The following is a 26017-nucleotide window of genomic DNA, read 5'->3' on the forward strand; positions in this document are numbered from 1 at the left end:
ACACATCAATGCTATTGGTAGAGGAGCGACAGAGGAGACAGTGTGACACTTCCTGTTGTCTTCTGTCTTTAGCGGCTGGGACTGAGAACTAGTCAGTCACACGAACATTAAGCCTAGTGATCAGTGATACTGGTAGCAGTGGTTCTGGCGACACAGGTTCTGCTGTCTTTGTGTTCCATCCTGTTGGTCCCCATGTCTCTAAAGAGCAGGCATTAGTCGGTTCCCTTAATGATGAGTGGTTAACGCTGACTTCTGAGAGCTGTGAAGGGTCACTGACGTGCACACACACACACACACTCCACACACACACACCCAACACACACGTAGACGACTACACAGTTTACTATTACATATTCTGAGGATAAACTAACAAGTGGAGGAAAATAAGCATAAAGTAATGTTTATGAATGCGCTTGGCGAGGTTTGTTTGTGCTTGTATCTAAACAAACTCTTCCACCTCACTGAGATTCCTCATCTGCACATGTCCAGTTATCACCATGGTTAATAAACTATACATGTAAAAATACCCTTTTTGCTGATTTGGTCTGGAGTAATCATTTGTGGGAAGCTGGTGTAAGAGGCGCGTTTGGTAGTATTGAAAATAGATGCAGTCAGTCAGCACTGCGACTGTTGTGGCCCCAGCATGCGAGGAGAACCTGAAAGGCATTTAGCTGCCACAGAACACACACACACATGTGTATGGGTGTGTCTATTCCACTTCTGTAACAGAGCGTATATTAATGCTGGGAATCTAAGGGAGAGAGAAGCAGCAGGCCTGGCATGCTGCTAAGCTGATGAGTCTGTCAGACTCTTATTGCTAAAGAAAGGTTGGTTATTGAGAACAGCCATGTCGTGCACTTAAACACCAGCAGGAGGTGCTGTTGGAAAGCTAGACAAGCGTTGCATTATGTGGGTAAATACAGAATGTAGAAAAGGACTTTTAACTATTGTCCTGCAAGGCCCCATCAATACACACCTGGGACATTGGTGATTAGGCTCTCTGGCCAATCAATTACATTACAACTTCCACTTAGAAAAGTAAACCAGCATTCCTTTGGCCCCTGAGGGGTGCTAATTGAATAGCCCTGATGAAGAGTATAGTAGAGTCTAGTAGAATACAGTAGAAAAGAGCGTGGTGTATAGCAGCTTTACTGGTGAGCATTGTTGTTAGAACGAGTCACCACAACACTCAGCTTGCCTACACACAGGAGGATCAGAGACATAGCCTAGCCCTCTTCTCTTCACGTAGAAAGAGGCAATCCACTGCTCTCTCCATCCATCCATCCATCCATCCATCCATCCATCCATCCATCCATCCATCTCTGTCCATCTCTGTCACTTTCTGTCCAGGTTGGCTGATCCAGTGTTGCTCCAGTGTTGAAGCAGCGAGGGAACATGTAGCCAGAGAAAGTGGATACTGAGTTTCTTCTGAGTTATATAGTGTTCTGTGTTCCACAGTCTGTCTGTGTGTTCTCGGAGAGTGTGGATCCAGGAGTCACACACTCACACAGCCATCCAGGTGAACCAGTCCTCCTGTCAACTCCTGTCTTCTCAGGGTTCATTGGGGATAAAAGGAGAGACTGCCTGGGAAATGTCCTTAAATGTTCCATCTATTCAAAATCAAACAGTGCTCTCAAGTATAAGGTATGTGGCACACATCTCACACAGGCATGCTCACACACACACACATCTCACACAGGCATGCTCACACACACACACATCTCACACAGGCATGCTCACACACACACACATCTCACACAGGCATGCTCACACACACACACACATCTTACACAGGCATGCTCCCACACACACATTTCTTACACAGGCATGCTCACACACACACACACACACACACACAGGCGCTCACACACACACACACACACACACACACACACACACACACACACACACACACACACACACACACACACACACACACACACACACACACACACACACACCTCACACAGGCACGCTCACACACACACACCTCACACACACACGCACCTCACACAGACACGCTGACACAGGCACACTCTCACACACACCTCACACAGACACGCACACACACACCTCACACAGGCACACAGACACACTCACCTCACACAGGCACGCTCACACACACAGGCATGCTCACACAGGCACGCTCACACACACAGGCACGCTCACACACACACACCTCACACACACACACACACACACACACACACACACACACACACACACACACACACACACACACACACACACACACACACACACACACACACCACACACACACACGCACCTCACACAGACACGCTGACACAGGCACACTCTCACACACACCTCACATAGACACTCTCACACACACCTCACACAGACACGCACACACACACCTCACACAGACACGCACACACACACCTCACACAGGCACACAGACACACTCACCTCACACAGGCACGCTCACACACACAGGCATGCTCACACAGGCACGCTCACACACACAGGCACGCTCACACACACACACACAAACACACACACACACACACACACACACACACACACACACACACACACACACATCTACACACACACACACACACACACCTTACACACACACACACACACACACACACACACACACACACACACACACACACACACACACACACACACACACACACACCACACACACACACACGCACCTCACACAGACACGCTGACACAGGCACACTCTCACACACACCTCACATAGACACTCTCACACACACCTCACACAGACACGCATACACACACCTCACACAGGCACACTCTCACACACACCTCACACAGACACGCACACACACACCTCACACAGACACGCACACACACACCTCACACAGGCACACTCTCACACACACCTCACACAGACACGCACACACACACCTCACACAGGCACACTCTCACACACACCTCACACAGACACGCACACACACACACCTCACACAGGCACACTCACACTCACCTCACACAGACACGCTCACACACACAGGCACGTTCACACACACAGGCACGCTCACACACACAGGCACGCTCACACACGCTCACACACACACACACACACACACACACACACACACACACACACACACACACACACACACACACACACACACACACACACACACACACACACACACACACACACGCCTCACACAAGTTCGCCTGCACACACACCTCACACCAGTATATACAGCACAGGTTCCATATCTCTTTATTGTCATGCTGTATGTTCGTTTTGATCCCTTGTTTGAGTCATGGAGGCTTTATACAGTCTAACTCCCATAATGCTTTGAGTTTGGGAGGGTAAGCTGATCCTAGGTGAGAGCTATCCCACCTGTCATTGGGTCAGGGGAGATGGGGGCAGTGGTTTGTGTATGGAAGGGGAGCGTGTGTGATGTCACTCCTCAGGCGGGGCAGGACTTGTCGTTGGGCTGGGGTGGGGGTGGGGGAGGAGGGGGGACAGTGGAGGTTGGGGACCCCATAGCCGGACTGCTGCTTCCTCCTCCCTTGGGGAAGACCACCGGCTTGGGCCGCGTGGCTGGAGGACGAGGCTCTCGGAAGGAGGGAGTGGAGAAAGAGAGGGCTGAGGAGGCAAGAGAGGAGGGCAGCGGGCTCCTGGGATAGGACGGGCGGAAGGAGGAAGTAGGGGAGGAGTAGGGGATGTCGCTAGCGGACGAAGCGCTGCGTTGGAGAGGGTGTGAGTGTGGAGATCCTGCGCCGTCGCTGTCCCTCAGCAGACGGGAGTGGAGGGGACTGGAGGGTTCTGATGCGCCCCCTCCTCCGCCACCACACACACCCTTCACCTGCTCCAGAGTGTCCAGCACCACGTCAGGGGTGTGTGTGTGCTGGACACTGCTCTGCCTCTCCAGCTCTCTCAGCTCTCTCAGAGCAGAGCTCATAGCCGCCTCGATATCCTGAAACAGACAAGGAGATATCAGACAGAGATACAAATCAGAACACACACACACATTTGGTAGGGCTGAGATGTGAGGGGTCAGAGGTGGGCGAACCTGTGAGGTGGGCTCCAGCTGAGTGATGACCTCAGGGTCCAGCGGTCTGTGGTTGCTGAAGCTCTTAGAGCGCCCCGCTGTGGTCGCTTTGCGGAACTGAGGACTTTCCACCTGCACAACAAATAACACTCCTTTACAATCAGCAATAACAAGAATGATAGACAATATTACCCAGCAGTAATAAAAAGCTACCTTGGTCTTGAGAGAGGAGTGGCGTGTGATGGAGGAGTTGAGGACACTGTGGGCGCTGACCGGTCGTTTGTCCCCGCCCTCTTTCACCAGAGCCCCTCCCACAGGCAGACTGGCCGTCCTCACACCCCCGCCAGTCGCCCCCGTTGGGGGTACGTCACTCCCATGTCCTCCCTCAGAGACCCGGAAGGTTCTACGGATACTCCCCAACTCCGGCTTCTTCCTCATCCTGACAGATAGCGGAAGAGAGAGAGAAGGGGGGATTGGATTGGTTAGAGAGAGAGAGAAGGGGGGATTGGATTGGTTAGAGAGAGAGCGAGAGAGAAGGGGGGGATTAGTTAGTGAGAAGATGAAAAATCAAAGAACATTTTATTCGTCAAAATTTTAATAAACAACAAGTGTAGACTAACAGTGAAATAATACAAAGATAATAACTCGAGGAATAAATCCACAATCATACATGGGGTACCAGTACCGTCGACAAGGTAAATGAGGAAGATATGTACATATAGGTGGGGGTAAAGTGACTAGACAACAGGATAGATAATAGACAGTAACATCAGTATACTGTAGGTAGGGGTAAAGGATAGATAATAGACAGTAACAGCAGTATACTGTAGGTAGGGGTAAAGGATAGATAATAGACAGTAACAGCAGTATACTGTAGGTAGGGGTAAAGGATAGATAATAGACAGTAACAGCAGTATACTGTAGGTAGGGGTAAAGGATAGATAATAGACAGTAACAGCAGTATACTGTAGGTAGGGGTAAAGGATAGATAATAGACAGTAACAGCAGTATACTGTAGGTAGGGGTAAAGGATAGATAATAGACAGTAACAGCAGTATACTGTAGGTAGGGGTAAAGGATAGATAATAGACAGTAACAGCAGTATACTGTAGGTAGGGGTAAAGGATAGATAATAGACAGTAACAGCAGTATACTGTAGGTAGGGGTAAAGGATAGATAATAGACAGTAACAGCAGTATACTGTAGGTAGGGGTAAAGGATAGATAATAGACAGTAACAGCAGTATACTGTAGGTAGGGGTAAAGGATAGATAATAGACAGTAACAGCAGTATACTGTAGGTAGGGGTAAAGGATAGATAATAGACAGTAACAGCAGTATACTGTAGGTAGGGGTAAAGGATAGATAATAGACAGTAACAGCAGTATACTGTAGGTAGGGGTAAAGGATAGATAATAGACAGTAACAGCAGTATACTGTAGGTAGGGGTAAAGGATAGATAATAGACAGTAACAGCAGTATACTGTAGGTAGGGGTAAAGGATAGATAATAGACAGTAACGGCAGTATACTGTAGGTAGGGGTAAAGGATAGATAATAGACAGTAACAGCAGAATACTGTAGGTAGGGGTAAAGGATAGATAATAGACAGTAACAGCAGTATACTGTAGGTAGGGGTAAAGGATAGATAATAGACAGTAACAGCAGTATACTGTAGGTAGGGGTAAAGGATAGATAATAGACAGTAACAGCAGTATACTGTAGGTAGGGGTAAAGGATAGATAATAGACAGTAACAGCAGTATACTGTAGGTAGGGGTAAAGGATAGATAATAGACAGTAACAGCAGTATACTGTAGGTAGGGGTAAAGGATAGATAATAGACAGTAACAGCAGTATACTGTAGGTAGGGGTAAAGGATAGATAATAGACAGTAACAGCGGTATACTGTAGGTAGGGGTAAAGGATAGATAATAGACAGTAACAGCAGTATACTGTAGGTAGGGGTAAAGGATAGATAATAGACAGTAACAGCAGTATACTGTAGGTAGGGGTAAAGGATAGATAATAGACAGTAACAGCAGTATACTGTAGGTAGGGGTAAAGGATAGATAATAGACAGTAACAGCAGTATACTGTAGGTAGGGATAAAGGATAGATAATAGACAGTAACAGCAGTATACTGTAGGTAGGGTAAAGGATAGATAATAGACAGTAACAGCAGTATACTGTAGGTAGGGGTAAAGGATAGATAATAGACAGTAACAGCAGTATACTGTAGGTAGGGGTAAAGGATAGATAATAGACAGTAACAGCAGTATACTGTAGGTAGGGGTAAAGGATAGATAATAGACAGTAACAGCAGTATACTGTAGGTAGGGGTAAAGGATAGATAATAGACAGTAACAGCAGTATACTGTAGGTAGGGGTAAAGGATAGATAATAGACAGTAACAGCAGTATGCTGTAGGTAGGGGTAAAGGATAGATAATAGACAGTAACAGCAGTATACTGTAGGTAGGGGTAAAGGATAGATAATAGACAGTAACAGCAGTATACTGTAGGTAGGGGTAAAGGATAGATAATAGACAGTAACAGCAGTATACTGTAGGTAGGGGTAAAGGATAGATAATAGACAGTAACAGCAGTATACTGTAGGTAGGGGGTAAAGGATAGATAATAGACAGTAACAGCAGTATACTGTAGGTAGGGGTAAAGGATAGATAATAGACAGTAACAGCAGTATACTGTAGGTAGGGGTAAAGGATAGATAATAGACAGTAACAGCAGTATACTGTAGGTAGGGGTAAAGGATAGATAATAGACAGTAACAGCAGTATACTGTAGGTAGGGGTAAAGGATAGATAATAGACAGTAACAGCAGTATACTGTAGGTAGGGGTAAAGGATAGATAATAGACAGTAACAGCAGTATACTGTAGGTAGGGGTAAAGGATAGATAATAGACAGTAACAGCAGTATACTGTAGGTAGGGGTAAAGGATAGATAATAGACAGTAACAGCAGTATACTGTAGGTAGGGGTAAAGGATAGATAATAGACAGTAACAGCAGTATACTGTAGGTAGGGGTAAAGGATAGATAATAGACAGTAACAGCAGTATACTGTAGGTAGGGGTAAAGGATAGATAATAGACAGTAACAGCAGTATACTGTAGGTAGGGGTAAAGGATAGATAATAGACAGTAACAGCAGTATACTGTAGGTAGGGGTAAAGGATAGATAATAGACAGTAACAGCAGTATACTGTAGGTAGGGGTAAAGGATAGATAATAGACAGTAACAGCAGTATACTGTAGGTAGGGGTAAAGGATAGATAATAGACAGTAACAGCAGTATACTGTAGGTAGGGGTAAAGGATAGATAATAGACAGTAACAGCAGTATACTGTAGGTAGGGGTAAAGGATAGATAATAGACAGTAACAGCAGTATACTGTAGGTAGGGGTAAAGGATAGATAATAGACAGTAACAGCAGTATACTGTAGGTAGGGGTAAAGGATAGATAATAGACAGTAACAGCAGTATACTGTAGGTAGGGGTAAAGGATAGATAATAGACAGTAACAGCAGTATACTGTAGGTAGGGGTAAAGGATAGATAATAGACAGTAACAGCAGTATACTGTAGGTAGGGGTAAAGGATAGATAATAGACAGTAACAGCAGTATACTGTAGGTAGGGGGTAAAGGATAGATAATAGACAGTAACAGCAGTATACTGTAGGTAGGGGTAAAGGATAGATAATAGACAGTAACAGCAGTATACTGTAGGTAGGGGTAAAGGATAGATAATAGACAGTAACAGCAGTATACTGTAGGTAGGGGTAAAGGATAGATAATAGACAGTAACAGCAGTATACTGTAGGTAGGGGTAAAGGATAGATAATAGACAGTAACAGCAGTATACTGTAGGTAGGGGTAAAGGATAGATAATAGACAGTAACAGCAGTATACTGTAGGTAGGGGTAAAGGATAGATAATAGACAGTAACAGCAGTATACTGTAGGTAGGGGTAAAGGATAGATAATAGACAGTAACAGCAGTATACTGTAGGTAGGGGTAAAGGATAGATAATAGACAGTAACAGCAGTATACTGTAGGTAGGGGGTAAAGGATAGATAATAGACAGTAACAGCAGTATACTGTAGGTAGGGGTAAAGGATAGATAATAGACAGTAACAGCAGTATACTGTAGGTAGGGGTAAAGGATAGATAATAGACAGTAACAGCAGTATACTGTAGGTAGGGGTAAAGGATAGATAATAGACAGTAACAGCAGTATACTGTAGGTAGGGGTAAAGGATAGATAATAGACAGTAACAGCAGTATACTGTAGGTAGGGGTAAAGGATAGATAATAGACAGTAACAGCAGTATACTGTAGGTAGGGGTAAAGGATAGATAATAGACAGTAACAGCAGTATACTGTAGGTAGGGGTAAAGGATAGATAATAGACAGTAACAGCAGTATACTGTAGGTAGGGGTAAAGGATAGATAATAGACAGTAACAGCAGTATACTGTAGGTAGGGGTAAAGGATAGATAATAGACAGTAACAGCAGTATACTGTAGGTAGGGGTAAAGGATAGATAATAGACAGTAACAGCAGTATACTGTAGGTAGGGGTAAAGGATAGATAATAGACAGTAACAGCAGTATACTGTAGGTAGGGGTAAAGGATAGATAATAGACAGTAACAGCAGTATACTGTAGGTAGGGGTAAAGGATAGATAATAGACAGTAACAGCAGTATACTGTAGGTAGGGGTAAAGGATAGATAATAGACAGTAACAGCAGTATACTGTAGGTAGGGGTAAAGGATAGATAATAGACAGTAACAGCAGTATACTGTAGGTAGGGGTAAAGGATAGATAATAGACAGTAACAGCAGTATACTGTAGGTAGGGGTAAAGGATAGATAATAGACAGTAACAGCAGTATACTGTAGGTAGGGGTAAAGGATAGATAATAGACAGTAACAGCAGTATACTGTAGGTAGGGGTAAAGGATAGATAATAGACAGTAACAGCAGTATACTGTAGGTAGGGGTAAAGGATAGATAATAGACAGTAACAGCAGTATACTGTAGGTAGGGGTAAAGGATAGATAATAGACAGTAACAGCAGTATACTGTAGGTAGGGGTAAAGGATAGATAATAGACAGTAACAGCAGTATACTGTAGGTAGGGGTAAAGGATAGATAATAGACAGTAACAGCAGTATACTGTAGGTAGGGGTAAAGGATAGATAATAGACAGTAACAGCAGTATACTGTAGGTAGGGGTAAAGGATAGATAATAGACAGTAACAGCAGTATACTGTAGGTAGGGGTAAAGGATAGATAATAGACAGTAACAGCAGTATACTGTAGGTAGGGGTAAAGGATAGATAATAGACAGTAACAGCAGTATACTGTAGGTAGGGGTAAAGGATAGATAATAGACAGTAACAGCAGTATACTGTAGGTAGGGGTAAAGGATAGATAATAGACAGTAACAGCAGTATACTGTAGGTAGGGGTAAAGGATAGATAATAGACAGTAACAGCAGTATACTGTAGGTAGGGGTAAAGGATAGATAATAGACAGTAACAGCAGTATACTGTAGGTAGGGGTAAAGGATAGATAATAGACAGTAACAGCAGTATACTGTAGGTAGGGGTAAAGGATAGATAATAGACAGTAACAGCAGTATACTGTAGGTAGGGGTAAAGGATAGATAATAGACAGTAACAGCAGTATACTGTAGGTAGGGGTAAAGGATAGATAATAGACAGTAACAGCAGTATACTGTAGGTAGGGGTAAAGGATAGATAATAGACAGTAACAGCAGTATACTGTAGGTAGGGGGTAAAGGATAGATAATAGACAGTAACAGCAGTATACTGTAGGTAGGGGTAAAGGATAGATAATAGACAGTAACAGCAGTATACTGTAGGTAGGGGTAAAGGATAGATAATAGACAGTAACAGCAGTATACTGTAGGTAGGGGTAAAGGATAGATAATAGACAGTAACAGCAGTATACTGTAGGTAGGGGTAAAGGATAGATAATAGACAGTAACAGCAGTATACTGTAGGTAGGGGTAAAGGATAGATAATAGACAGTAACAGCAGTATACTGTAGGTAGGGGTAAAGGATAGATAATAGACAGTAACAGCAGTATACTGTAGGTAGGGGTAAAGGATAGATAATAGACAGTAACAGCAGTATACTGTAGGTAGGGGTAAAGGATAGATAATAGACAGTAACAGCAGTATACTGTAGGTAGGGGTAAAGGATAGATAATAGACAGTAACAGCAGTATACTGTAGGTAGGGGTAAAGGATAGATAATAGACAGTAACAGCAGTATACTGTAGGTAGGGGTAAAGGATAGATAATAGACAGTAACAGCAGTATACTGTAGGTAGGGGTAAAGGATAGATAATAGACAGTAACAGCAGTATACTGTAGGTAGGGGTAAAGGATAGATAATAGACAGTAACAGCAGTATACTGTAGGTAGGGGTAAAGGATAGATAATAGACAGTAACAGCAGTATACTGTAGGTAGGGGGTAAAGGATAGATAATAGACAGTAACAGCAGTATACTGTAGGTAGGGGTAAAGGATAGATAATAGACAGTAACAGCAGTATACTGTAGGTAGGGGTAAAGGATAGATAATAGACAGTAACAGCAGTATACTGTAGGTAGGGGTAAAGGATAGATAATAGACAGTAACAGCAGTATACTGTAGGTAGGGGTAAAGGATAGATAATAGACAGTAACAGCAGTATACTGTAGGTAGGGGTAAAGGATAGATAATAGACAGTAACAGCAGTATACTGTAGGTAGGGGTAAAGGATAGATAATAGACAGTAACAGCAGTATACTGTAGGTAGGGGTAAAGGATAGATAATAGACAGTAACAGCAGTATACTGTAGGTAGGGGTAAAGGATAGATAATAGACAGTAACAGCAGTATACTGTAGGTAGGGGTAAAGGATAGATAATAGACAGTAACAGCAGTATACTGTAGGTAGGGGTAAAGGATAGATAATAGACAGTAACAGCAGTATACTGTAGGTAGGGGTAAAGGATAGATAATAGACAGTAACAGCAGTATACTGTAGGTAGGGGTAAAGGATAGATAATAGACAGTAACAGCAGTATACTGTAGGTAGGGGGTAAAGGATAGATAATAGACAGTAACAGCAGTATACTGTAGGTAGGGGTAAAGGATAGATAATAGACAGTAACAGCAGTATACTGTAGGTAGGGGTAAAGGATAGATGATAGACAGTAACAGCAGTATACTGTAGGTAGGGGGTAAAGGATAGATAATAGACAGTAACAGCAGTATACTGTAGGTAGGGGTAAAGGATAGATAATAGACAGTAACAGCAGTATACTGTAGGTAGGGGTAAAGGATAGATAATAGACAGTAACAGCAGTATACTGTAGGTAGGGGTAAAGGATAGATAATAGACAGTAACAGCAGTATACTGTAGGTAGGGGTAAAGGATAGATAATAGACAGTAACAGCAGTGCTGTAGGTAGGGGTAAAGGATAGATAATAGACAGTAACAGCAGTATACTGTAGGTAGGGGTAAAGGATAGATAATAGACAGTAATAGCAGTGCTGTAGGTAGGGGTAAAGGATAGATAATAGACAGTAACAGCAGTATACTGTAGGTAGGGGTAAAGGATAGATAATAGACAGTAACAGCAGTATACTGTAGGTAGGGGTAAAGGATAGATAATAGACAGTAACAGCAGTATACTGTAGGTAGGGGTAAAGGATAGATAATAGACAGTAACAGCAGTATACTGTAGGTAGGGGTAAAGGATAGATAATAGACAGTAACAGCAGTATACTGTAGGTAGGGGTAAAGGATAGATAATAGACAGTAACAGCAGTATACTGTAGGTAGGGGTAAAGGATAGATAATAGACAGTAACAGCAGTATACTGTAGGTAGGGGTAAAGGATAGATAATAGACAGTAACAGCAGTATACTGTAGGTAGGGGTAAAGGATAGATAATAGACAGTAACAGCAGTATACTGTAGGTAGGGGTAAAGGATAGATAATAGACAGTAACAGCAGTATACTGTAGGTAGGGGTAAAGGATAGATAATAGACAGTAACAGCAGAATACTGTAGGTAGGGGTAAAGGATAGATAATAGACAGTAACAGCAGTGCTGTAGGTAGGGGTAAAGGATAGATAATAGACAGTAACAGCAGTATACTGTAGGTAGGGGTAAAGGATAGATAATAGACAGTAATAGCAGTGCTGTAGGTAGGGGTAAATGATAGATAATAGACAGTAACAGCAGTATACTGTAGGTAGGGGTAAAGGATAGATAATAGACAGTAACAGCAGTATACTGTAGGTAGGGGTAAAGGATAGATAATAGACAGTAACAGCAGTATACTGTAGGTAGGGGTAAAGGATAGATAATAGACAGTAGCAGCAGTATACTGTAGGTAGGGGTAAAGGATAGATAATAGACAGTAACAGCAGTATACTGTAGGTAGGGGTAAAGGATAGATAATAGACAGTAACAGCAGTATACTGTAGGTAGGGGTAAAGGATAGATAATAGACAGTAACAGCAGTATACTGTAGGTAGGGGTAAAGGATAGATAATAGACAGTAACAGCAGTATACTGTAGGTAGGGGTAAAGGATAGATAATAGACAGTAACAGCAGTATACTGTAGGTAGGGGTAAAGGATAGATAATAGACAGTAACAGCAGTATACTGTAGGTAGGGGTAAAGTGACTAGGCAACAGGATAGATAACAGCAGCAGCAGCTTATGTGATGAGTCAAAAGAGTTGGTACAGATATTTGGGTAGCTGTTTAGGCTTATGGTTTGGGGGTAGAAGCTGTTCAGGGTCCTGTTGGTTCCAGACTTGGTCCATCGGTTCCACTTGCAATGTGGTAGCTGAGAGAATAGTCTATGACCTTGGAGGATCAAGTCTTTTCTGCCGAAATCTTCCAAGATTACCCGGTTTAGTGACGGAGAATAGGTGAGGTTGCCATCTGTTTTGTCTGGAAACTTCAGCGAAATGTCGCCAGATTGTGGATGCAAAGAGTTCAAATTTGTCCCTGTGACGAAAAACGAGGCAGGTAGGGCACGTCTGACACCGCCTGGTATAGAGGTCCTGGATGGCAGGAAGCTTGACCCCAGTGATATCCTGGGCCATACACACTACCCTCTGTAGTGCCTTGCAGTCAGATGCCAAGCAGTTGCCATACCGATCAGTGATGAAGCCAGTCAAGATGCTCTCAATGGTGCAGCTGTACAACTTTTGAGAATCTGAGAGCCCATGCCAAATCTTTTCATCCTCCTGAGGGGGAAGAAGCATTGTCGTGCCTACTTCACGACTGTGTTGGTGTGTGTGGACCATGTTAATTTCTTAGTGATGTGGACACCGAGGAACTTGAAGCTCTCGACCCGTTCCACTACAGCCCTGTTGATCTGGATGGGGGTGTGCTCCGCCCTCCGTTTCCAGTCGTCCACGATCAGATCATTTTTCTTATTGACATTGAGGGAAAGGTTGTTGTCCTGGCACCACACTGCTAGGTCACTGACCTCCTCCCTGTAGGCTGTCTGATCATCGGGGATCAGGCCTACCACTGTCGTGTCGTCAGCAAACTTAATTATGGTATTGGAATCGTGGGCGGCCACGCAGTCATGCGTGAACAGGGAGTACAGGAGGGGACTAAGCACACACCAGCGTGGCGGATGTGTTGTTGCCTACCCTCACCACCTGCGGGTGGCCCGTCAGGAAGTCCAGGATCCAGTTGCAGAGGGAGGTGTTTAGTCCCAGGGTCCTGAGCTTAATGATGAGCTTGGAGGGTACTACATTTTTGAATGCTGAGCTATAGTCAATGAACAGCATTCTTACATAGGTGTTCCGCTTATTCAAGTGGTAGAGGGCAGTGTGGAGTGTAATAGAGACTGCGTCATCTCTGTGAAAACTCAATGACCCTTTGCAAAAAATATTTTCAGAATACTCAGAAATCTCAAACTATAAAATGAACGTGGAAAAAAAGAATAATAATGGCAATAGGAAAAATATTAATAATAACTCATGATCTACAGCAAGCCTTTAAGTGGACCACAAAAAATATTACATACTTAGGATGCTTAATAAGTGACAACAAACAACAAATATATAAAGATAACTATTCCATTACTCAACAGTATGAAAGCAGATTTCATTAATTGGAATAATATTCTGATAAATGTTCCAGGTAGAATAAACCTCATGTAGTCTAAATTGAATCTATGATCGTATGCTATCCATTTGTTTTTTGTATGTTCTTTGTACGTCATTTTAATATTTGAGAATTAACCAATGATATTAGGCCATACTTGGCCATGATTACAGACACCTGTGTCTTTTAATACTATATAAACGAGTCATCACAGTGTTTGTGATCATACCCTGATGAAGACCGCTTGGCTGTCGAAATGTTGGACATTACATTTTTGCAGCTGAGCTCTTAGAGTGGGCGGCTCTCCTTTATTTTCACGTTTTCCACTCCGCTAGCCAGCACCTCGACTTAATAGGTGTGCGTTTCTTTTTCCTCTAGATTGTTCTGTTACCCAGTAAACAGCACCCTACCGACAGAAAGCTCTAAAACGTTGCCGAATGATAATTATTTTCCTGACACTGGTCAAAGACCCAAACAAGATGACTTTGAATATAGCCAAAGGGAACGTGATAAGATCATTGTTTCGGAGTCTCTTTTTGACATGCCGGGGGGTAATTCTGACCTCTCGAAAGAACTGTTACATTTATCTAAGACGAGAACGCATCTGCATATAGTCACTCTTAGTGATTATGTGTGTCAAGGCATTATTCCACGGGGACTCAGGTGGCAAAAAGAGCCATCATTGGGACAGAGCACAGATGATTTCTGTGAGCGCTGGTGTGCCATCCTGAACAAATGCTCTACTGATTTAATGACATTAATTGTTGACCAGTTGAAAAAGGATTTTAGTGAAATGGATAACACGATTAAAGACAAACACACAGCTCTACAAATAGCTGTTAATGATGATGGCATATTCATTGAACTGATGAAAACTAACCAAGCGCTCCAGGACAAGTTGTCTACAGAAATAAAGGAACTTAAAATCAAGAAATTCAACCAAGACAAAAAAGACAAGGCCGAGGATAAAGTCTACTTCTGGAGAAACCCTGACAAGAGGTCCTGCTCCTCCTCTCCATGACAGACGCAGGAGGGATGACGCTTACTTCCATCCACCCCCGTCTGACCAACACTACAACCAGCGCCTCATCGGCTTCCAGTGGCAGGTTTTTACTCGACGAGAGACTGGGCGGAGGTGGCCGCGGGCACGCGCACCGACGAGATGCTGCACCCGACGGGGTATGAAGAAACGACTACCAGAGGCAGAGAACCCACGGGACTGAGTGTCTTTCATTTATCAAGCAAGATATTGAGTCCTGCCCATATCTCCTTGCTTAATAAAGGCTTGTCTTTTGTGCCTACAACTCAGTGCAACGAATTTGATGTTAAGATAGTGTGTTTAAGTTTTTTTGAAACATCCGTTTAAGGGAATACTTTAGCTCCACTAATCCTGATATTTCTATTGAATATGTAGGTTATTCACCTGCACGTACTCCGACTCCTGTTAGAAGCAAGAGTTATTTTATACCTCCAGCCACAATCGCAATCACTCTATCGAGACATATTGCAGACTTGTTGAAAAAGATGTTGCCCATCTCCTTAAGGACAAACAGGAGTAGATATCTTTCCATAATTTACCTAAGGATGAAAAACAAGCTTTGCTTGATTTACAATCTGATACGTCAGTCCTTACCCTCCCTGCTGATAAGGGTGGGTCGGTTGGTCAATCCGATACGTCAGTCCTTACCCTCCCTGCTGATAAGGGTGGGTCGATGGTACTGTCTGATACGTCAGTCCTTATCCTCCCTGCTGATAAGGGTGGGTCGATGGTACAGTCCGATACGTCAGTCCTTACCCTCCCTGCTGATAAGGGTGGGTCGATGGTACAATCTGATACGTCAGTCCTTACCCGTCCTGCTGATAAGGGTGGGTCGGTTGTACTGTCCGATACGTCAGTCCTTACCCTCCCTGCTGATAAGGGTGGGTCGGTTGTACTGTCCGATACGTCAGTCCTTACCCTCCCTGCTGATAAGGGTGGGTCGGTGGTACTGTCCGATACGTCAGTCCTTATCCTCCCTGCTGATAAGGGTGGGTCGGTTGTACTGTCCGATACGTCAGTCCTTACCCTCCCTGCTGATAAGGGTGGGTCGGTTGTACTGTCCGATACGTCAGTCCTTATCCTCCCTGCTGATAAGGGTGGGTCGATGGTACAATCTGATACGTCAGTCCTTACCCGTCCTGCTGATAAGGGTGGGTCGGTTGTACTGTCCGATACGTCAGTCCTTACCCTCCCTGCTGATAAGGGTGGGTCGGTTGTACTGTCCGATACTCATGGATAGGACAGCTTATGTAAATGAGTGTCATAGACAACTGCTTGACAAGACCTTTTACAAGAAACTCAGAAGTGACCCCAATTTCAGAACACTATCTTTACTGTCCTAGATGGGTATTTCAGTTCTGGTCAGATAACCAAAAAAGAACACGACTTTTTGGCTATTCAACACCCTAAAATTGCCACTTTCTAAACTTTGCGAAATTACACAAGAACGTTACAAAACCTCCAGGGCGCCCTATTGTAGCGTTCATTGATGCAGTAACGGCCCCTCTATCTACTGTTGTTGACTTTTTTATTAGACCACTCGCAGAACAGCTCCCCTCCTTTGTAAAGGACACCAGCAGTATGGTCTCAGAACAGCTCCCCTCCTTTGTAAAGGACACCAGCAGTATGGTCTCAGAACCACTCCCCTCCTTTGTAAAGGACACCAGCAGTATGATCTCAGAACAGCTCCCCTCCTTTGTAAAGGACACCAGCAGTATGGTCTCAGAACAGCTCCCCTCCTTTGTAAAGGACACCAGCAGTATGATCTCAGAACCACTCCCCTCCTTTGTAAAGGACACCAGCAGTATGATCTCAGAACAGCTCCCCTCCTTTGTAAAGGACACCAGCAGTATGATCTCAGAACAGCTCCCCTCCTTTGTAAAGGACACCAGCAGTATGGTCTCAGAACAGCTCCCCTCCTTTGTAAAGGACACCAGCAGTATGATCTCAGAACAGCTCCGCCCCTTTGTAAAGGACACCAGCAGTATGATCTCAGAACCACTCCCCTCCTTTGTAAAGGACACCAGCAGTATGATCTCAGAACCACTCCCCTCCTTTGTAAAGGACACCAGCAGTATGATCTCAGAACAGCTCCCCTCCTTTGTAAAGGACACCAGCAGTATGATCTCAGAACAGCTGCCCTCCTTTGTAAAGGACACTAGCAGTATGATCTCAGAACCACTCCCCTCCTTTGTAAAGGACACCAGCAGTATGATCTCAGAACAGCTCCCCTCCTTTGTAAAGGACACCAGCAGTATGATCTCAGAACAGCTCCCCTCCTTTGTAAAGGACACCAGCAGTATGATCTCAGAACAGCTCCCCTCCTTTGTAAAGGACACCAGCAGTATGATCTCAGAACAGCTCTCCTCCTAAAGGACACCAGCAGTATGGTCTCAGAACAGCTCCCCTCCTTTGTAAAGGACACCAGCAGTATGATCTCAGAACAGCTCCCCTCCTTTGTAAAGGACACTAGCAGTATGATCTCAGAACCACTCCCCTCCTTTGTAAAGGACACCAGCAGTATGGTCTCAGAACAGCTCCCCTCCTTTGTAAAGGACACCAGCAGTATGATCTCAGAACAGCTCCCCTCCTTTGTAAAGGACACCAGCAGTATGATCTCAGAACAGCTCCCCTCCTTTGTAAAGGACACCAGCAGTATGATCTCAGAACAGCTCCCCTCCTTTGTAAAGGACACCAGCAGTATGATCTCAGAACAGCTCCCCTCCTTTGTAAAGGACACCAGCAGTATGGTCTCAGAACAGCTCTCCTCCTAAAGGACACCAGCAGTATGATCTCAGAACAGCTCTCCTCCTAAAGGACACCAGCAGTATGGTCTCAGAACAGCTCCCCTCCTTTGTAAAGGACACCAGCAGTATGATCTCAGAACAGCTCCCCTCCTTTGTAAAGGACACCAGCAGTATGATCTCAGAACAGCTCTCCTCCTAAAGGACACCAGCAGTATGATCTCAGAACAGCTCCCCTCCTTTGTAAAGGACACCAGCAGTATGATCTCAGAACAGCTCTCCTCCTAAAGGACACCAGCAGTATGATCTCAGAACAGCTCTCCTCCTTTGTAAAGGACACCAGCCGTATGATCTCTATCATTGAATCTCTTGATCCTCTCCCTGAGAACACCTTGTTAGTTATTTTTGATGTTGAGTCATTATACACAAATATTCCACATGAGGGCGGTATTGAAGCTATGGAACATTTTCTTCTGCAACGTGACCCTAATGAACTACCTTCCAGTGCCTGCATTATAACGTTGGCTGAAATAGTACTCACACATAACTACTTCATGTTTCTAAATGATTTCTTTATTCAGACGAAGGGTACTGCTATGGGATCCCCCATGGCTCCTAACTATGATCATTTGTATGTGGGTTACATGGAGAAACAGTCTATTTTCAATCCTCTCAAAAATGTTTTCTTGCCTTACATCATTATTTGGAAACGGTATATTGATGATATTTTTGTTCTATGGAGGGGTGACAAAACAGATCCAGGCATTCCATGCTTTTCTTAACTCCTGTTCTGAACATTTGAGATTTACTATGCAATCTGATACACTTCAAATCAGTTTTCTTGATCTTCTGATCCTGTGTGAAGATAATGTTCTATACACTGATCTTTACAGGAAACCTACTGATCCTAACAGTTTGTTGAGGGCTGATAGTTGTCACCCACTTCCCTTGAAAAATAGTTTACCCTACAGCTTTACCCTATATAAACAAGTCATCCCGCAGTGTTTGTGATCATACCCTGATGAAGACAGCTTGGCTGTCCAAACGTTGGATTTTTTTAATTATTTTAAAAAAATATATTTCACCTTTATTTAACCAGGTAGGCTGGTTGAGAACAAATTCTCATTTACAACTGCGACCTGGTCAAGATAAAGCAAAGCAGTTCGACACATATAACAACACAGAGTTACACATGGAGTAAAACAAACTTACAGTTAATAATACAGTAGAAAAATAAGTCTACATACAATGTGAGCAAATGAGGTGAGATAAGGGAGGTAAAGGCAATAAATAGGCCATGGTGGCGAAGTAAATACAATATAGCAAGTAAAACACTGGAATTGTAGATTTTACAGTAGATGAGTGTGCAAAGTAGAAATACTGGGGTGCAAAGGAGCAAAATAAATAAATGAATACAGTAGGGGAAGAGGTAGTTGTTTGGGCTATTTACAGGTGCAGTGATCTGTGAGCTGCTCTGACAGCTGGTGCTTAAAGCTAGTGAGGGAGATAAGTGTTTCCTGTTTCAGAGATTTTTGTAGTTCATTCCAGTCATTGGCAGCAGAGAACTGGAAGGAGAGGCGGCGAAAGGAGGAATTGGCTTTGGGGGTGACCAGAGAGATATACCTGCTGGAACGCGTGCTACAGGTGGGTGCTGCTATGGTGACCAGCGAGCAGAGATAAGGCGGGACTTTACCTAGCAGGGTCTTGTAGATGACATGTATCCAGTGAGTTTGGCGACTAATATGAAGCAAGGGCCAACCAACGAGAGTGTACAGGTCGCAGTGGTGGGTAGTATATGGGGCTTTGGTGACACAATGGATGGCACTGTGATAGACTGCATCCAATTTGTTGAGTAGGGTGTTGGATCTATGATTTGAATCTGAGCTCTTAGAGTGTGCGGCTGTCCTTTATTTTCAAGAATAAACCTCTTCATAATGGAATGTCTGCCAAAGTTTTATATCTATTTTTGGTTATACCAATTACCCCAGCAAAGACATTCTTTAAAAAAAGTATACTGGGTCATAACAAACATTATATGGGTAAATAAAACCCAATAAAGGTGTACATCTTCCTAAGTCTGGAGTGGTTTTAACCTTCCAGACATGGTATTGTATCAACTCGTTACCCAAGGCTCAACATATGTGGGAACTCCTTCAAAACTGTTGGAAAAGCCTTCCAGGTGAAGCTGGTTGAGAGAATGCCAAGAGTGTGCAAATCTGTCATCAAGGCAAAGGGTGGCTACACTGAAGAATCTCAAATATAAAATAATTTTGATTTGTTTAACACTTTTTTGGTTACTACATAATTCCATATGTGTTATTTCATAGTTTGGAAATCTTCATTATTGTTCTACAATGTAGAAAATAGCAAAAATAAAGAAAAACCCAGGAATGAGTAGGTTTGTCCAAACTTTTGACTGGTACTGTAGTTAAATGCACTAAAGAGGAACAATGGGTACATATTGAAGATGCGCATGCTCATCCCTAGAATTTTTTTATGTAGATTTTCAAAGGATAAAGCTAAGAACATTAGCAACTTCATAGTTTAGAACACTAGAACTAAGGCACTGCATCATGTCACTACAGACCCGGGTTTGATTTCGGGCTGTGTCGCAGCCGGCCGGGAACCGGGAGACCCATGCGGCGGTGCACAATTGGCTCAGCGTCGACCGGGTTAGGGGAGGGTTTGGCCGGTTGGGATGTCCTTGTCCCATCGCGCACTAGCGACTCCTGTTGCGGGCCGGGCACAGTGCACGCTGACACAGTCGCCAGTTGTACGGTGTGTCCTCCAACACATTGGTGCAGCTGCTTCCAGGTTAAAGCGAGCAGTGTATTAAGAAGCAGTGCGGCTTGGCTGGGTTGTGTTTTGGAGAACGCATTGCTCTCGACCTTCACCTCTCCCAAGTCCGTACGGGAGTTGCAGCGATGGGACAACACTGTAACTACTAATTGGATACCATGAAATTGGGAAAGAAAAAGGGGTAAATAAATAAAAGAACACTATATCGAAGAAAATGAAACGTATTTTACAAGAACCAATATCACTCCCTAGAAACACAACCTTATGGAATAATCCTTGAATAGCTTTTTAGAATTAATCGATAAATTGGCCCACATGGAAAACTATAGGCACAGAAACCGTAAATTACTTGGTAACAGGAAATATATTTATTTCCATGACAGAATTAAAAAGTAGTTCTGGACTGACCAATGTAGATAGTTTGAAATACATGCAACTTAATGTTACATATCACGAAACTTCGAGGTAAATCTTGAGGTAATCTTGTTTGAGTCAGAAAAAGATGTTCTTATGATAGGTAAGATGCAGAGAGCCTATCCAACTGACAATCTCTTAGAAAAAATATAAACTATTGAAACCAAGATTTAAAAATAACTGATGTTGGCATAAGATGGATGGAAAGTTGGAGCATAACCAACGAACCAACAGTTAACTTCTTTGGGGTAGGGGGCAGTATTTTCACGTCCAGATGAAAAGCGTGCCCAGAGTCAACTGCCTGCTACTCAGGCCCACAAGCTAGGATATGCATATTATTAGTATATTTGGATAGAAAACACTCTGAAGTTTCTAAAACTGTTTGAATGATGTCTGTGAGTATAACAGAACTCATATGGCATGCAAAAACCTGAGAAAAATCCAACCAGGAAGTGGGAAATCTGAGGTTTGTAGTTTTTCAAGTGATTGCCTGTCCAATATACAGTGTCTGTGGGGTAATTTTGCACTTCCTAAGGCTTCCACTAGATGTCAATAGTCTTTAGAACCTTGTTTCATGCTTCTACTGTGAATGGGGAGAGAATAAGAGCTCTAGGAGTCAGGTGTCCCAAAATAAGGCATGAGCTCAGTCACGTGCGCAGCCGAGAGAGCGACCTGAGTTCCTTTTCATTTATGAAGACAATGGAATTGTCCGGTTGGAATATTACTGAAGATTTATGATAAAAACATCCTAAAGATTGATTCTAAATGTAAATAGAACTTTTTTGACTTTTCGTCGTGACTTTCTGTTGCGCACTTTCTGCATTTGGAGTAGTGGACTAAACGCGCGAACAAAAGGAGGTATTTGGACATAAATATGGACTTTATCGAAACAAAACAAATATTTATTGTGGAACTGGGATTCCTGGGAGTGCATTCCGATGAAGATCATCAAAGGTAAGTGAATATTTATAATGCTATTTCTGAGTTTTGTTGACTCCACAAAATGGCGGGTTTGGTTTGGTGACTGTACTCAGATTATTGCAAAGTGTGCTTTTGCCGTAAATCTTTTTTGAAATCTGACACAGCGGTTGTAGTAAGGAGAAGTTTATCTTTAATTCTGTGCATAAGTTGTATATTTTATCAACGTTTATGATGAGTATTTCTGTAAATTGATGTGCTCATTCACCAGCAGTTTTGGAGGCAAAACATTTCTGAACATTACACGCCAATGTAAAATGGGGTTTTTGGATATAAATATGAACTTTATCGAGCAAAACATACATGTATTGTGTAACATGAAGTCCTATGAGTGCCATCTGATGAAGATCATCAAAGGTTAGTGATTCATTTTAGCTGTATTTCTGGTTTTTGTGACGGCTCTCCTTGCTTGGAAAATGGCTGTGTGGTTTTTCTTGTCTAGGTGCTGTCCTAACATAATCTAATGCTATGCTTTCGCCGTAAAGCCTTTTTGAAATCGGACACTGTGGTTGGATTAACGAGAAGTTTATCTTTAAAATGGTGTATAATAGTTGTATGTTTGAGAAATTTGAATTATGAGATTTTTGTTGTTTTGAACTTGGCGCCCTGCTATTTCACTGGCTGTTGGCGAGTGGGATGCTAACGTCCCACCTACCCCAGAAAGGTTAACAAAAATGCATGCTTAATTAATCCAGTATAAACGAAAGTACAGTATAGAATGTATTATACAAGAGACAGAATTAACAAATGATACAGCATAACAGCAGTCATGTCAAGCGTACAACTAATAATGATTCAATAATCCGTGCCTTTTGGGAACGCTAGAAAGTTCCGAAGTTGTGGGCGGAGCTTGAAAGTTGTCAGAAGTATTACAATATAAATGTAATTTATTTCCATCGGTCTGCATATTTCAAGACAACATATGGTGGTGTAGTGAGACACCCAATGGGCTGGACGATTCTCTTATCACTCATTTAGAAAAAACTTGGAAGTCAATCAATCCGCCATCATTGATACAATGGACAAATCAAATGATTTATTCTTGAAATACTGAAATAACATGGGCGACTGAGAACAACAAATTGGTACAATTTAAGACCAAGTGGCAAACAATAATGCAGGCACTAGGGATGGGGTGTGAGCAGGCGAGTCTGGGCAGAGGAGATGTAGTCGTTGTTTGTATGTGTCTGTAAGTTGTCATTTGGATGTATACATTTGTTTTTGGAATGTAAAAAAAATCTGTTGGTGCAGTATACGAATTGTAGTGGGTTCAGAGTGTTTGGGATGATGGTGTTGATGTGAGCCATGACCAGCCTTTCAAAGCACTTCATGGCTACAGACGTGAGTGCTACGGGGCGATAGTCATTCAGACTGAGATCTAATTGGGTCAGCGAAGATGTAAATGAGGAGATGATGCGTTGTGATTGGTTCTTGTGTGTCTCTTACTTGTTGAGGTTGGCCAGGTAGGCGTCAGCTACGTGAGCTCCAGTGGGAGAGGCAGCGGTGCCCCTAGTGGACACTCTCTCTTCCTGCAACTCCGCTTCAGTCTTAGGACTGTTTCTGTCCCCGTCCGTCCTGTAACACACACATAATCACACTACAGACCCGTCCGTCCTGTAACACACACACATAATCACACTACAGCCCTGTCCGTCCTGTAACACACACACATAATCACACTACAGTCCCATCCGTCCTGTAACACACACACATAATCACACTACAGCCCTGTCCGTCCTGTAACACACACACATAATCACACTACAGTCCCATCCGTCCTGTAACACACACACATAATCACACTACAGTCCTGTCCGTCCTGTAACACACACACATAATCACACTACAGTCCCATCCGTCCTGTAACACACACACATAATCACACTACAGTCCTGTCCGTCCTATAACACACACACATAATCACACTACAGCCCTGTCCGTCCTGTAACACACACACATAATCACACTACAGTCCTGTCCGTCCTGTAACACACACACATAATCACACTACAGTCCTGTCCGTCCTATAACACACACACATAATCACACTACAGCCCTGTCCGTCCTATAACACACACACATAATCACACTACAGCCCTGTCTGTCCTATAACACACACACATAATCACACTACAGTCCTGTCCGTCCTGTAACACACACACATAATCACACTACAGTCCTGTCCGTCCTGTAACACACACACACACACACACACACACACACACACACACACCTAATCACACTACAGTCCTGTCCGTCCTGTAACACACACACATAATCACACTACAGTCCTGTCCGTCCTGTAACACACACACATAATCACACTACAGTCCTGTCCGTCCTGTAACACACACACATAATCACACTACAGTCCTGTCCGTCCTGTAACACACACACATAATCACACTACAGTCCTGTCCGTCCTGTAACACACACACACATAATCACACTACAGCCCTGTCCGTCCTGTAACACACACACACATAATCACACTACAGTCCCGTCCGTCCTGTAACACACACACATAATCACACTACAGTCCTGTCCGTCCTGTAACACACCCACATAATCACACTACAGTCCCGTCCGTCCTGTAACACACACACATATTCACACTACAGCCCTGTCCGTCCTATAACACACACACATAATCACACTACAGTCCTGTCCGTCCTGTAACACACACACATAATCACACTACAGTCCTGTCCGTCCTGTAACACACCCACATAATCACACTACAGTCCCGTCCGTCCTGTAACACACACACATAATCACACTACAGCCCTGTCCGTCCTATAACACACACACATAATCACACTACAGCCCTGTCCGTCCTATAACACACACACATAATCACACTACAGTCCTGTCCGTCCTGTAACACACACACATAATCACACTACAGTCCTGTCCGTCCTGTAACACACACACATAATCACACTACAGCCCTGTCCGTCCTGTAACACACACACATAATCACACTACAGTCCTGTCCGTCCTGTAACACACACACACACACACACACACACACACACACACACACACACACACACACACACACACCACACACCACACACACACACACACACACACACACACACACACTACAGCCAGCCAACTAGAAAACCATTCTCTCATCTTGTCTATGGTGGTCTGCACTGTACTGGTCTATACTGGTCTGAACAGGTTGTACTTGTCTAAACACTGGTCTTGTGGTTTCTTACATGTCCTGAACCACTATGTACTGGTGAGGCACCAGTCCGTCTACTCCGTTGTGTTGGCCCTCCCACCAGTCATCACTGACTCGCTGGAAAAGGAGGAGAGGCGCGCCCTTATTAAACGACAGCTCCCGGTTGGTCCGTCCAGAGTAGTCGAAGCGAGCGATGGCCGCTATTGGGTCAGATTCTGAAACGACCAACAAGCCTGAGAGTCAGAGAGGGAGGGAGGGAGAGAAGGAGAGAGGGGGAGAGAGAGAGAGAGAGGGGGGAGACAGAGGGAAGAGAGGAGGAGGGGAGAAACGGGAGAGAGGAGGAGGGGAGAAACGGGAGAGAGGGGGGAGGAGGAGGGGAGAAACGGGAGAGAGAGGGGAGAAGGGAAGGAGGGGCAGGGGTAGAGAACGGGAGGCGGGTTAGTGGCAAGCAGGTTAGTGACACAGAAGTTGGTTACAGACAAAGGGGTTGTAGCGCAGGCAGTCATATTGTAGTGATCATCAGAAGCAGAATGTTGCTGTGAGAAGCAGAATGTTGCTGTGAGAAGCAGAATGTTGATGTGAGAAGCAGAATGTTGATGTGAGAATCAGAATGTTGATATCAGAAGCAGAATGTTGCTGTGAGAAGCAGAATGT

The 26017-nt window shown here is 43.7% G+C and overlaps 1 protein-coding gene across 3 annotated transcripts in view; it reads right to left on the reverse strand.

Annotated features, from left to right (window-relative positions):
* Window positions 1-3100: 3100 nt before the first annotated feature.
* The window catches only part of LOC106565713 (SLIT-ROBO Rho GTPase-activating protein 2), a 206072-nt gene continuing 183155 nt past the window's right edge, over window positions 3101-26017 (reverse strand). The window contains exons 20-24 of one of the 3 annotated variants that reach the window (XM_045691853.1): window positions 25398-25578; window positions 23617-23745; window positions 4227-4452; window positions 4035-4145; window positions 3101-3938 (exon numbers count right to left, since the gene is read on the reverse strand). In XM_045691853.1, coding sequence (XP_045547809.1) covers window positions 3429-3938; window positions 4035-4145; window positions 4227-4452; window positions 23617-23745; window positions 25398-25578 — 1157 coding nt within the window. In that variant the 3' untranslated portion in view covers window positions 3101-3428. Of the gene's footprint in view, window positions 3939-4034; window positions 4146-4226; window positions 4453-23616; window positions 23746-25397; window positions 25597-26017 lie in introns of all 3 variants that reach the window. The other 2 variants (XM_045691851.1, XM_045691852.1) reach the window with 2 other exon arrangements.

Source organism: Salmo salar, chromosome ssa12 (assembly GCF_905237065.1).
Source record: "Salmo salar chromosome ssa12, Ssal_v3.1, whole genome shotgun sequence".
NCBI classification, from domain to species: Eukaryota; Metazoa; Chordata; class Actinopteri; order Salmoniformes; family Salmonidae; genus Salmo; species Salmo salar.